Here is a 13,754-nt window from a genome sequence, read left to right as displayed (position 1 = left end):
AGTAAAATGTAAAATGTATTAAAGAGCGTATCTTAAAACAAATTTTTGTTGCCTATTTTCATGCATAAATTTATCTAGTAGCACTTATAGATTTTTTTCCACCTATCCTCCTCCACCCCATCATAATATAAAATCGTCCTTACTTCCTGTAATACTCATAATAATGTCCTGCCCTATTGGACTCTGAACTGCTTTCTGTCATTTTTTTTATAAGTGCCGAGCTTTATCTAGAAGGCACAGAACAAAAGGTAAAACAGTGCCAGACAAACAGCCACCCAGACAGGATTTCTCCTAAACCAGGGGGTGATCATGACCTGCTGCGAAGGATGGACATCCTGCAATGGATTCAGCCTGCTGGTTCTGCTTCTGTTGGGAGTAACTCTCAACGCAATACCTCTAATTTTAAACTTTGTGGATGAAGACCAATTTTTTGAAAACCCCATCTCCTGCTTTGAATGGTGGTTCCCTGGAATTATTGGAGCAGGTGTGATGGTGAGTGAAATTTATTTGACTCGGTTTGGGGAAACGCCTACCTATTATATTGAAGATGACCTAAAAACAACCTTGCAGCCTTGCAGTGAGCTATGTCTTGGCTTAGGATATACTGCAGGGAAATGAGTATGGTATTAACTTGTATTGGCATCAGTAAAGAATGGCAATTTAAATGAACTGTGGTATAGGCTAGGGAGCTTGGGCCAAAACATAATAATACATTGATAAAAGTTGGTTGGATTATTATGTATCATACTGTTACCAAATCCAGGTCTGGCAGCTCACTGCTCAAAAGCCATTAGAGTTCAGGCTGGTGGAAAGGAAATTTTTCTTTATTTTGGATGCCGGCAATTGACTGTGTGTGTGGGGGTGGGTAGGGGGGGATGCCTCCAAAATCCAACTCCCCCAAACTAACAATCAGTGGGCAAGAGCTTTTATAGACAGAGGGAGGCGGCTACATGCAACAACAGTACAGTCAGCTCTGATGGCCGTCTTGAAATTGGTCACTGGTGGTCTGACCAGGGTCATCTCGATTGTTTTAGGTACAATTAATCTTCAGTTTCAGTTTGTTCCAATTTTCTTGAGGCTGGTTCTCAGAATTGTGGCAGTTCATATCATGGCTACATTCTGGTTGCCATGTAGTTAACTTTTTCCACCTGGTGGGGATTTTAGTATCTATAAGGCAGCTCACAGAATACAGCTCAGAATATTACCTATAGCACTTGAGAAGGAATTAAAATGTCCATGGAATTCTCTAGGCAAGAATGCTGGAGTGGGCAGCCATTCTCTTCTCCAGGGGATCTTCCTGACCCAGGGATCAAACCAGGGTCTCCTGTATTGCAGGCAGATTCTTTCCCATCTGAGCCACCAGGGAAGCCCGTTTAATGACTACAGTGTTCTCATTTGGTTTCCTTTCACTGTTTTCCTTTGTTTCTGCATTTTCCCACTTCTCTGATTAAGTTAATTCTTTGGCTAAAGTTTTTCCACAGGCAAAAGGCAGGCTGAGGACCTGAGGGGCAAGGATCATAGGAGGCTGCTCCATTTCAATACTTCTTCGTATATAAGTCTGCTTTCCCAAGCTTCAGAGGTAGTGGTAAAGACTTTTTGAATTCATTGCCTCAGCTTTCTTTTGCCATCCCAGTCTCCAGGTACACCCAGTGAATACAACAGGAGCAGGAAGAGCTCAGTAGGAAGGGGGAGGGTCATTTCAAGCCCAGTGAACCTACTGGATGAAAATTGTGAGGCATGAATATGACACTGCCTGCCCCTAGGGGAGTTGACCTAAGAGGTTTGAGACTTGAAACCCTGGCTCTCTCTAACCTCAGGGACTTTTTTGACTTAGATCTTACTTACAACCCAAACATCATGGTGCTTGTTTAAAGTTTGACAATTATTAATAGGTCTATCTTTGTTGAAGTCTGTAGCCGAGCAGTGTAAGGCAGAACTGCCCAACGTACCTGGCCATAAGTCACCCCAGGCACTTTTAATACATGCAGATTTATATGCCTTTTCCTGAGAATCCTGGTGTAGGTGGGTTAGGTGTGACCCATGGTGTGGCAACAAATCCTGTTTTCAGACCTGGCAGAATATCTCAGTTCTGGTTGAGTCCCCAATATATTACTACTAGCAAATCATTTATCCTGTGATTTTGTTTCCACATCAGTAAAAGTGGGAATGTAACTAAAGTTGGAAAATTCAGCATTCAAGAGGCTCATTTTTGTTATACCATTGAGGGCCTACTTAAGGGTGGTCTCATGAATGCTAGAGAAAAGCTCCCTTGTTTGGATGTGCATTTGTGTTATAATGATGATCGGTTACTGTTCTTAGTCTTATTCCCTGACTTACACGAAAACAATCTTTGTTGTTGTTGTTGTTGTTCAGTCCCTCAGCCGTGTCTGACTCTTTGCGACCCCCTGGACTGCAGCACGCCAGGCTTCCCTGTCCTTCGCCATCTCCCGGAACTTGCTTAAACTCATGTCCATTGAGTTGGTGATGCCATCCAACCATCTCGTCCTCTGTTGTCCCCTTCTCCTCCCGCCTCCAATTTTTCCCAGCATCAGGGTCTTTTCTAATGAGTCAGCTCTTCACATCAGGTGGCCAAAGTATTGGAGGTTCAGCTTCAGCATCAGTCTTTCCAACGAATATTCAGGGTTGATTTCCTTTAGGATTGACAGGTTCGATCTCCTTGCTGTTGGGTCATTATATATGAAACAGACACCACTGACTTCATACATTACACTATCTTATTTAAACTCTATAAAAATCCGGTTGAGTAGTTATTAACATTCGTATTTTAACAGACCAAGAGAAGGTTAAGAATGTTAATAAGGTCGCACAGTAGGCGTGAAACCCAATTCCAGATTTATCAGACTCCAAACCTGTTTCCCATCAGTATTAGCACCATAATCCTCATCACCTGTCTCAGGCTGACAAAGGGAAAGACAAAATCTACAACTTAACCCATAAACTCAAGTAACCAGGAAACCAAAGCATAGAAAGATTACATAAGTATGAAACTGTTTCAGAGAATCTAGACTTTCTTTCCAGATAAAGTTTCCTTTATCACCCTCAATAAATACTAACAATGTATTGCTATCACACCAGGTTCTTGCTATTACTCAGTATGATGCAACATCTTCACAGCATCAACAACTCTCTGAAGCATTCAATAGACATTTTATTGACAGAGATTCAAACTCTGGACTAGGATCACAAACAAATAGGTGGATGATAGAAAGGCTATTTTCTTGATCCTCAGCCATGTATAGAATGTGGAAGAATATCTTTTTCAAAGGAAATTGTGTCCTTTACATCAATCTAAATACTGACTTAGTTAAAAATATTGAACTCTCAATATACTTGTATATACACAGAAAAGTTAATGAAGAAGAAATCACTCCATTAATAAGCACTTTTGTCGTAGTTCTTGAAATCCAGTTCTAATCTGCAGCATTTTAAACTAGTTTCAAAAACAGGGAACTTTGCAGGGAGTCGTTAATAATAAAAAGTATGGAATTCATCATCGATCACTTCATAAAATAGTTATTTTATGGCTTTATGATTTACCCAAAACAGAAACGAATCTTTTCATCTTTGAAACCATGACTAAGAGTATTCAAATATTATTATCTTCACTTATTATCTACTAAATGGAAAATCAATACACATTCTTTTCCCAAGTACCAAAAAAACAACTTGAAATGTTTCCTTGAAATATTTCCTCTAAAAAATAGAAAGACTGTTTTATTTTATAGGTTAATTATAAGCCTAATCTTAATCATGATTACTTATTGAGTTCACTTACTATGTAATAATCAATTATTAAAGTCTTAGAGTAGAAACGAACGTTAAACAAATTAGAAAATACTGTTTAATAAGAATTTTCAAAATACAGCTTTTATATTTATAGTGAGCCATGGTCTTGTGTTACTTTCATATTCAAGTACTTTGAGGAGTCCCAGAAATCTGCATTCTAACAGAGCTGTAATGGTCTAAAGCTATTCTGGACTTCATTTATAAAATCCTATGCCATCGCAAAGAGTTGGACACGACTAAAAGAAAAGAAAAAAAAAAATCCTATGCCTTATTTCTAAAACTGGATGAAAATATGAGCTTCTGTAATGAAAAGTGAACAATGCTACTTCTTTTCTTTATAAAAACAAAAGAAAAATATCAAGAAAAATAGTCTCACAAAAACTCTGATACGTTCGAATGTGCTTAGGAATTGAAGAGAAAGAGTATTCTCCAGATTACGTATTTTTGTAGGAGACAATCTGGAAGATTTATAATTCAGTCATACACACACACACACACGTGCACATTTTAATGTCCATCCTATAAAGAATCCCTCTAATCTCCAAAGTTCTGAATGGGCAAAATCGTTGAAATACAATGAGTTATCAAATTGCCGGTAATAATGTAACAAAGATGTGTCAACATGCCAGAAGTCTACCAGGTGAGGATTCATATATGAAAAGCTATTATTTATAAAACCCCTTTGTAAGAGAAGGGAACTATGAATGTATCTCAGCATCTCTGAAATAAGTTAATCTTCAAGAAATTTAGCAGAGTTTAATTTGTATCAATAAGGAACATGGAATGACTTATCCATCTAAATTATAATTTAATGTTGCTCCGACTTTAACAGATTAATTAATTTTCTAAATCGGGGTTAGCTTTTTTTTTTTCCCTCTGTGAAAAGCCAGGTAGTGAATATTTTAGGTTCTGGCAGCCAGCCAGTCTCCCTCACAACTATTCACCTCTCCTGCTCGTGCACCAAACCAGCATGAAAAGTTAAGTAAGTGAACGGGTATGTCTGTGTTTTCATAAAACTTTACAAAAAAGAGGTTGTAGGCCATTGTTTGCCTACAAACAATTTGTTCCTTAAGCTCAGAAGGCAGTATCACTTACAGGTACAACATAAGACGTGTAGCCCGTGAACCCTGGCACCTATTTGGGTGCATAAATTTCTTTCCTCTTTTCTTCTGGGCTCTCAAGCAATTGAGGGTCTAGGCTAACATACATACATGTGCCCTCTGAATCATAAGGATGCTGGTGTTCAAGGCAGTCTGTAAGCAAATCTTGATAAAAATACAAAGTGTTTTCGGAGTCAGTTCATGGTCAGAGAAGGGTGAAGTTTGTCAGGAAAGCTGCCTTGTAAGGTAGGAAAGCTGCCTGTTCTCTTGGAGAAGGAAATGGCAACCCACTCCAGTATTCTTGCCTGGAAAATCCCATGGACAGAGGAGCCTGGTAGATTCCCAGTCCATGGGGTCCCAAGAGTCGGACACAACTTAGTGACTAAACCAAGGTATTCAATCTTAGATGTGCTCTGAAAGGATAAAGGTAGACATTGTATTGGAAAGATAGATTGGGGGGAAGGAGCAATTAGTAGGACATTGAGATGACTGAGGGAGGTGATGGTGGTGGTAGGGAAGAGAATGAATAAGCTCTGTGAAGGAAAAGAGAATTGTTAAGAATTGGCCAGTGTGGTTGGAAGGGTGGTTAAGAGTCTGGGCTCTGGAACCCTAGTGGCCAGCTTTGACCGCCCCCACCCCCTTTCTCAGGCAAGTTACTCAAGCTTTCTGGGCTTCAGTTTTCTGGCCCAGTAAAATGGGGATAGCTAGCATCAACCTCATAGGAATTTTATAAGGTTGCAAATAAACTAAAACACATACAATAGCTATAACAGTGCCTGTTATGCTGTTAGAACTCAACAAAATGTTACAAAGAAAAGAGTGGGAGGACAGAGAACTACCCAAGGGCAGCTGTGCTGAGACAGCAAAAAAAAAAAAAAAAAAAAAAACAGAAACAAAACCAAAAACCCTGTGGCTAAAATTTCTTAAGTGGAAGGAAGTAATCAACATCCCTCCCTTCAACGATATAAAACTTCTTCCAGGAAGAATTTCTAGTCATACCTGCTGACTGCCTGAGTACCTGCTCAGTTGCTTTAGTTGTGTCCAACTCTTTGCAACCCCATGGACTGCAGTCCACCAAGGCTCCTCTGTCCATGGGATTCTCCAGGCAAGAATACTGGAGTGGGTTGTCATGTCCTCCTCCAGGGGATCTTCCTGACTCAGGGATCAAACTTGCATATCCTATGTCTCCGGCATCGCAGGAGGATTCTTTACTGCTGAGTCATCAGGGAAACCCCAGCTGCTGACTAGTTATTAGTAAACATTTGAACTTAACTCCTGAGAATGTGACATCATTCCTTAGAGCTTTCACCAGCAGTATGTATTTGACACTGAATGTAATACAAGATTTCTAAACATCAACGTGAAGTGAAACCGTTTCATACCATGGACACAGGAGTGGAAAGGAGAATGTAGAGCTAAAAATAATCCTCAAATCACAAGTTTGGGGAATGAGGGAGCTGGTGGTGCCCCTGGGAGTGGGAGAAGGGTGATGATAGAATTGTTAGTTCCCAACTTCCAGGCAGACAAAACCATCAATTTCCTTTCTGAACACTTGCTGGATTAACTCACACCATTTTAGGGAAATTGGGTAAGTGCTTGCAGATTATAGTTTTTTTTTAAAAAGTGAATTTTGGATGATGCAACCAACTCTTTCAGAAGCATTCCTTTCAAAATAATTGATAAATAACTCACTGTATTTAAAGTCCAAGTCTCTCTCATGGTGACTCAGAGTAGTGTTAAAATGTAGACGGGAAAGTCTGAAACTGCTATCCTGAAATCCCCTATCCTTTGCCCTCCCTTGTAATCTTTATGGTCCAAATGGCGATCACAAGATAAAGGACACTGCCACACTTCCTTCTTGTTCTCTTAAGCCTTGGCTTCCCACAACTGCTGGTAAGTAGAAGGTGAAGATTACTGCTTTATCATCTGCTGGGAAGTAATCATATTCATCGTTCCTGTTGATGTACTTTCTAGGCGATTCCAGCAACAACGATGTCCTTGGCAGCGAGGAAAAGAGCGTGCTGCAACAACAAAACCGGGGTGAGCACAGTGCAGCTGGTCTGGGAGCAGAAGGGCAGAAGCAGTTCCTGGCACCTCAGCAAGGTCGCCGAGGCGTCAGCATCAACTTCATCAACTGTGTGGCTCCAGTGGCGGGACTGGTCCTAGACACGTGCTATTTAGGAGGATTTATACAATAATACTGAGACTGAAGTTTGACTTTCTGCTTTCTCGTAAAACTTTATTTTTGGAGCCAGCTTTTGGACCTTTCCTCAATCTTCAGTTTCAGTCTAGAGGTTTTCAAAGAAAGATTTATAAGTCACTCTCAGAGCTGTAATCAGTTTCATAATACTCAAGTACTCATTATTTTTGTGATGTGTATAAAATACCTAGGGAAAAGTACTCTCAGTTTTCTCATGCACGTGAAAGACTGGTTTACTAGGATCATAATATTAATTGTCCTTATGCAGTTAAGTTAAAAGAGAACATCACATTTTTCCCCCCAAACATTTTGGTATGTATAAGATTGTTTAAGACTGTAACTAAGTCAAAAGTAAAGGAGGACTTCCCTAGTGGTCCAGTGGTTAAGACTCTCACACCTCCAATGCAGGGGGCTCAGGTTCGATCCCTGGCCTGGTCAGGGAACTAAGAACCCACATGCCATTTGGTGCAGCAAAAAAAAAAAAGAAAGTTTGAAAAGTAAAGAAAATTAATATTTACTAACCTTCTCTCACTGTGTATGTGTTAGTTGCTCAGTCATGTATGACTCTTTGCAACCCCATGGACTACAGCCTGCCAGGCTCCTCTGTCCAAGGGATTCTCCAGGCAAGAATACTGGAGTGGGTTGCGACTTCCTTTTCCAGTCTCTCACTGTACTCAGAACATTTTCAAGCACATCATCTTATTTTTCTGAAAATCGGTATTTTATGATTTCTGTTTTGTTGACTGAGAAATTAATCCTCAGAGAAAGCAAATAACTGCCAGCGTTGCACCATTAGCAGGTAGATTTGTATCCACACCACCACCACCAGATTCCAAAATTCCTAGTCTTTATGCCGTGAAAATGGTTACACAGTAACTCTGAGGACTCCTCTCACAATTCTTTAAGGAAGCAAGCAGATCAATAAACCAGAAATCACAGTAAATATTCCTGGCTGAGTCTAAGGTTTTAAAGCAATGATTCTCAGCTTGATGGGAACATTAGGACCACCTAGGGAAAATGTTAAAAATACCCATGGCTTGTGGCCCTCCCTAAGATTCTGTATCAATATTTTTCAAAAGCACCTTAAGTGATCCTAATATGCTCCCAGGGATAAGAGCCACTGTTTAAAAGTGTCATATTTATAACCATAAATTAGAAAATTAATTTTTAAAAATACCTTTTCTGACATTTGGTATTTATCTAGCATTATAGTTACTTTGCTGGTTATTTATAGTCTCTCTCTGGTCCTGACACATTGCAGTGGTCCACTGAAATGGACAAGGTTCAGGTAGAGCATACAGGTTCAGGTTTTTCAGAAACAATGGCAATGATCATTTATTTTTAGTTGTGGCTGCAATGGGTCTTTGCTGCTTCTGCGGGCTTTCTCTAGCTACAGCATGTGCACTTCTCGTTGCAGAGCGTGGGCTCTAGGCATATGGGGTCAGTAGTGGTGCACAGGCTTAGTAGCCCTGTGGCACGTGGGATCTTCCCAGACCAGAGATCAAACTTGTATCCCCTATATTGGTAGGCAAATTCCTAAGCACAGGACCACCAGGGAAGTCCAAGACCAACGATCTTTTGAAGAGTCTAATGGAATGGCAGGGACCTTGCCCTCTGCGTTCTTGCATAAGTCCCACCTAATCACTCCTAGATCCTAAGATCGAGGTCTGTAAGGTAGCTGGACAATGGCAGCGGTGGATGATAAAGACCACATATGCTGCTGAAACTTGCAACAGACTACGCTCGTGTAATAAAGTGTGCAAACGTGCCTACTTTATTTTTCAGATGTTTCTTTCATCACTTCTGAACGCCATCACAGTCATTGGAGCTGCGTATTGCCTGCTGGTGTCCATCCAGGCTCTCGCGGAGGGCCCTCTCATTTGCAACTCTCAAAGCAACACAACTTCCAGTTGTGAATTTTCCCTTAAAAACTTAACGTGAGTAACTGTTTGCTTCCTTACACAGCTGCAGCTAATTAGGTTAGAAGACTGTGGTGCTGACCTGGTGCCATGTTTCTTTCATGGACAGTCTTAGGGATTTAGTACAGTAATCCGAGCTGGTGCAACCTCAGAGAAATGGAGGAATCACTGCATTCAGAATGCTTTGGGTATGGTCTTGGCTAAAAGGAGCAGACTTAGATGGATTATCCTTGTCTTCCAAAAATCTACAGCAGCATATGTGCATGTATATAAAAAATTTCTGAAAATGTGCACCAGAAACTTTCATCCTTGAAGAATGGTAATGAAGGATGCCCTCAGGGAGTGAAAGAAGCACTACTTCTGATCAAAGTAAACTTGTAGCGAAATGGCTGAAAGTGTTAGTCACTCAGTCATGTCTGACTCTGAGACCCCATGGACTGTAGACCGCCAGGTTCCTCTGTCCATGGAGTTTTCCAGGCAAGAATACTGGAATGGGTTGCCATTTCCAACTCCAGGGGATCTTCCTGAACAAGGGATCAAACCCAGGTCTCTTGCATTACAGGTAGATTCTTTACTGTCTGAGCCATGAGGGAGCCCAATTATACTTGTAAAACCTAAGCATATATTATTTGAAAATCTGAACAAAAACAAAGTAAGTAAATAAAATAGAGGCTTACCATTAAGCCCTAAAAAAGAAACAAAGCAGCAGCCAGTGGAATCATGCAAACATAATATAAATTACACTATAGGCACGGGGATGAGTCAAAAGTTTAAGTCATGGAGTAGCAAGTAATGCTGAAAAGTTACATGGAAATGGTTCTGTGCCTTAATCTAGGCACAACTGGTAAAACTGAAAGAAAATAACAATCTCATTTGTTAGTTATATATTGTTCAGTATGAAAAACAACTAGAATTCACTTTTGTGGTAAAAAAAACCTGCTCCCCTTTTTCCTTATCTTGAATGGTTAAAAAATAAAAGTCTCTCAAAATTTGCATACCACAGTTGTGAATCAAAATGCAAAGAAACTCACTTTACTAATAGAGTTGGAATAAGAAATCAGAGGGCTTCCCTCTGGGTGGCTCAGTGGTAAAGAATCTGCCTGCCAATGCGGGAGACTTGGGTTGGGCCCCTGGTCAGGGAAGATCCCCTGGAGAAGGAACCCACCACTTTCACTTTCCTTATTTATGGCTGTGCTGCTGCTTGGGCTTTTCTCTAGTTGCAGCAAGTGGGGGCTATTGTTGCAGAGCACGGGCACTAGGGCTCACAGGCTCAGCAGCTGTGCCTGAGTTTTCGGCTTAGTTGCTCTGCAGCATGTGGGATCTTCCAGGACCAGGGATCGAACCTGTGTCCCCTGAACTGGCAGGCAGTTTCTTTACCACTGAGACACCAGGGAATCCCTAGAAATGCTTGTTGATGAGTACATAATGAACAAACTTTTACAGCTGTTAAGCATACAAGGGTACATCCTCTGGAACCCTGATCCTAGCTAGTTTCTTGGCACAGTATTTTCTTTTTTGTTGGGGGGCACGATATTTTAAAAGCAGTATCTGTTTTACTGGACATGTCCTTTTCTGGAGGTCATGCTGCATTCTCAAGATGATCAGTGGTATTTCTGAATATTTTTTTAAATCATTTCTTTCCTTTTTTTTCAGTGCCAATTATAAAGAATCCTTTGATCTGCAGTGGTTCTTCGAAGACTCTTGTGTTCCTCATACGGATTCCAATAATCCCTCCATCACCAACACAACAGCCAATAACTGGAGAGTATACAACTTGCACTTCAATTCTATAGAAAACCAACACAGGATTATCCATTTCTCAGTATTTTTAGGTCTACTGCTTGTGGGCATTCTCGAGATTCTGTTTGGACTCAGTCAGATAATCATCGGCTTCTTTGGCTGTCTGTGTGGAGGAGTCTCTAAGCGAAGAAGCCAAATCGTGTAGTTTAGTAACAATAAAACGGAAATACTAGTTCAAATCATTTGAGAACATTTAAAAGACATGCTTTTAGAAGCTCAATAATAGAACATTACCTAGAAAGCTGTGGATGAGTTAGTTTAGCACAAAGGTTGTTTTTAAAGTCAACTTTGATATAATTAAAAAACAAATCACATTTAAGCATGCTAGTAAATGCAAATTCTCATATGGAAAGAAAAATATCAGTCATTGACTTTGGAGAAAAGTGGAGAGAAGCTTTCTGGTTATTTTGTGTCTTTCTGTACTTGTGTATTATTTGGATTTTCTAACTATATTCCCATATGTGGAGAAAACGAGGGAGAGTAAGCAGGACAGAAGTTATAATAGAAGTCAAAGTATGTGATTTTTCTTTTTTTTTATTTCTTTATAATTAAAAAAGATAAATACATACAATTGACCGTTGAACAACTCAGGTTTCAACTCTACAGGTCCACTTACGAAGCAGATTTTTCCCAACAGTAAATACCAGAGTACCACATGATTTTCGGTGCTGTTGGTTGAATTTGTGGGTACAAGAGCCCTGGATACAGTCAAACCAAGGATATGGAAAAAACAGGCATATTATATGGAGGGCCAGCCACATTTTCTTGCCTGGAAAATCCCATGGTCAAAGGAGCCTGGAAGGCTACAGTTCATGGGGTCACAAAGAGTCAGACACCACTGAGCAGCTAACACTTCTAACATTTGATTGTGTAGAAAGTTGGTGCCCCTAACCCTCCAAGCTGTTCAAGTGTGAAAGGTCATCTGAATATAATCAAGTTTTCAGACCTCATACAGGAAATCCAAGAAAAGAGGACATATTCAGACAAATTCAGACAAATTCAAAAGGTGGGACAGCACATAACAGTCAACTGTTTTCAACAAGAAAATGTAGTACAAGAAAGAAAACAAAAAGTTGGATGGGTTGAGGGAACTATTCTAGATTAAGAGACCAAAGAGACAGGTATGATTCAACCAAATGGACTATGTCATTTGGTTGGACCTTGGCAGGGTAAGTGGGGGAACGTGTACAAGGACTGGTTTAGGTATTATTAAGGACTTATTGTTTGTTTTTTATGCCTGATGATGGTTTTATGGTTATGCAGGAAAATGTCTTTATTTCTCAGAAATGCATATTTATGGGGGAAAATCAAGTCTTTCACAATCTGGCTTATACATATGCCAAGTTCAAAAGACAGGATAACGAAACAGTGTATTGGCCATATTAAAATGTTATAGACAAAACTTAAAATCTACCATTTTATGAATTATGATCATGCCTGCATTTTTATTTCAATTATTTATATATTATATTCACTGGGCTTAAGATTCTAGAAATAATATACAATTCCTATAGCTGCCTGCATCCCCCAATCAATGACATCAAGCGCTTACAGGCATTTTTTTCTGAACCAATTTACTGTATAAAGATCTTCTCCCTATGCTCCTATAAACACCTATTTACCATTAAATATCTCCTACTTGAGAAAGCTCCCAGAGTGCATGATTTCAACAAAAATCAGCAGGTACCAAAACCACTGTTATCACATCTCATCCCATGTTGCAGTGTACCAAGTTACTTGTTCTAAGAGGCTTTCCCTAATAGCCTAATGGAAAGTGGGCTTCCCATCCTCTCTCCTTCAGCATTCTTTCATTTACAGTACTTATAGCAATGCCAACAGCATTTTAACTCCCTCTTGTTCCTTAAATTTCACTTTCCCCCATAAGAGCATAAGCTGCACGGGGTACAAGGATGTTTCTTTTATTCACTCTGGTAGAGTCAGTACTAAGTAAGTACCTGATACAAAATAACAACCCTATGAATACTTACTTTATTGAATAAATGAATCCTATTTTTAGATCTCAGCTTTTAGCCAAGACTCACTGCATATTAAATGAAGGCCAAACTGCTAAGAGTCATAAAATTAAAACACAAGTAAATGTGACAGCTCCCTGTACTTGACTGAACAAGTCAGTGACGATGTATATAATCCTCATCAGCCTGGAAATGGCTGAGAGATGACCCCAGTTCTCTACAGGGTCATGAACAGAGACTTGAGCCTCTCATTTTGGAGAGCAAAAGAAAGGATGGTTGACAATGTAGCACAATTGGCTGAAACGGCTGGTAAGCTACTTCTTTGTTATTTGGTCTTGTGGAAACTGCTGCCATGGTGTATAGCAGATACACCTAAATGCCTTTAAATGCTTAAAGCTGATGGGCCACTTGCGGTGGGTTGGCTACATGTCATCTCTACCCTGGTACCTAAAATTGCAAATGCATGTCTGTACAAATGCCCTCCACCCCCACCCCAATAACATACACCTATACTTGAAAGTGTTAGTCACTCAATCGTGTCCAACTCTTTGTGACCCCAAGGATTGTAGCCCGCCAGGCTCCTTTGTCCATGAGATTCTCCAGGCAAGATTACTGGAGAGGGTAGCCATTCCCTTCTTGAGGGGATTTTCCTGACCCGGGACTGAACCTGGGTCTTCTGCATTGCAGGCTGAGTCTTTGTTGTCTGAGCCACCAGGGAAGCCTAACATGCACCTAAGTCACTTAAGCTTATTGCTTTTTATTTCTCACTTCCACCCCCATGTTCAATCTCATTTTGGAATTTTTTTTTTTTTACTGTATCTACGATCTGAAACAGTTTCTCCCTATTCTTCAGCATATATCTCAAGTTCCTTCTTCATAAAATATTTTTATAATCCTCTAATTCATTAATGAGCCTTATTTCCCTCCTCCTCCATCAATCTATCAATTTCTTAAC

General features: G+C 40.0%; 1 protein-coding gene across 1 annotated transcript; it reads left to right on the top strand.

The window, feature by feature from the left end:
* The first annotated feature begins 255 nt into the window (after positions 1 to 255).
* TM4SF20 (transmembrane 4 L six family member 20) lies at positions 256 to 11,178 on the top strand. The gene is given in 4 exon segments (NM_001076981.1): positions 256 to 492; positions 6,882 to 6,947; positions 8,893 to 9,044; positions 10,680 to 11,178. Coding segments are annotated over 4 exon segments (693 nt in total). The 5' UTR covers positions 256 to 309; the 3' UTR covers positions 10,972 to 11,178.
* The last annotated feature ends 2,576 nt before the right edge of the window (positions 11,179 to 13,754 follow it).

Source organism: Bos taurus, chromosome 2 (assembly GCF_002263795.3).
Source record: "Bos taurus isolate L1 Dominette 01449 registration number 42190680 breed Hereford chromosome 2, ARS-UCD2.0, whole genome shotgun sequence".
Taxonomy (NCBI): domain Eukaryota; kingdom Metazoa; phylum Chordata; class Mammalia; order Artiodactyla; family Bovidae; genus Bos; species Bos taurus.
Note: the sequence above shows the minus strand (reverse complement) of the source record. Positions and strands in the feature narration are given on the sequence as shown.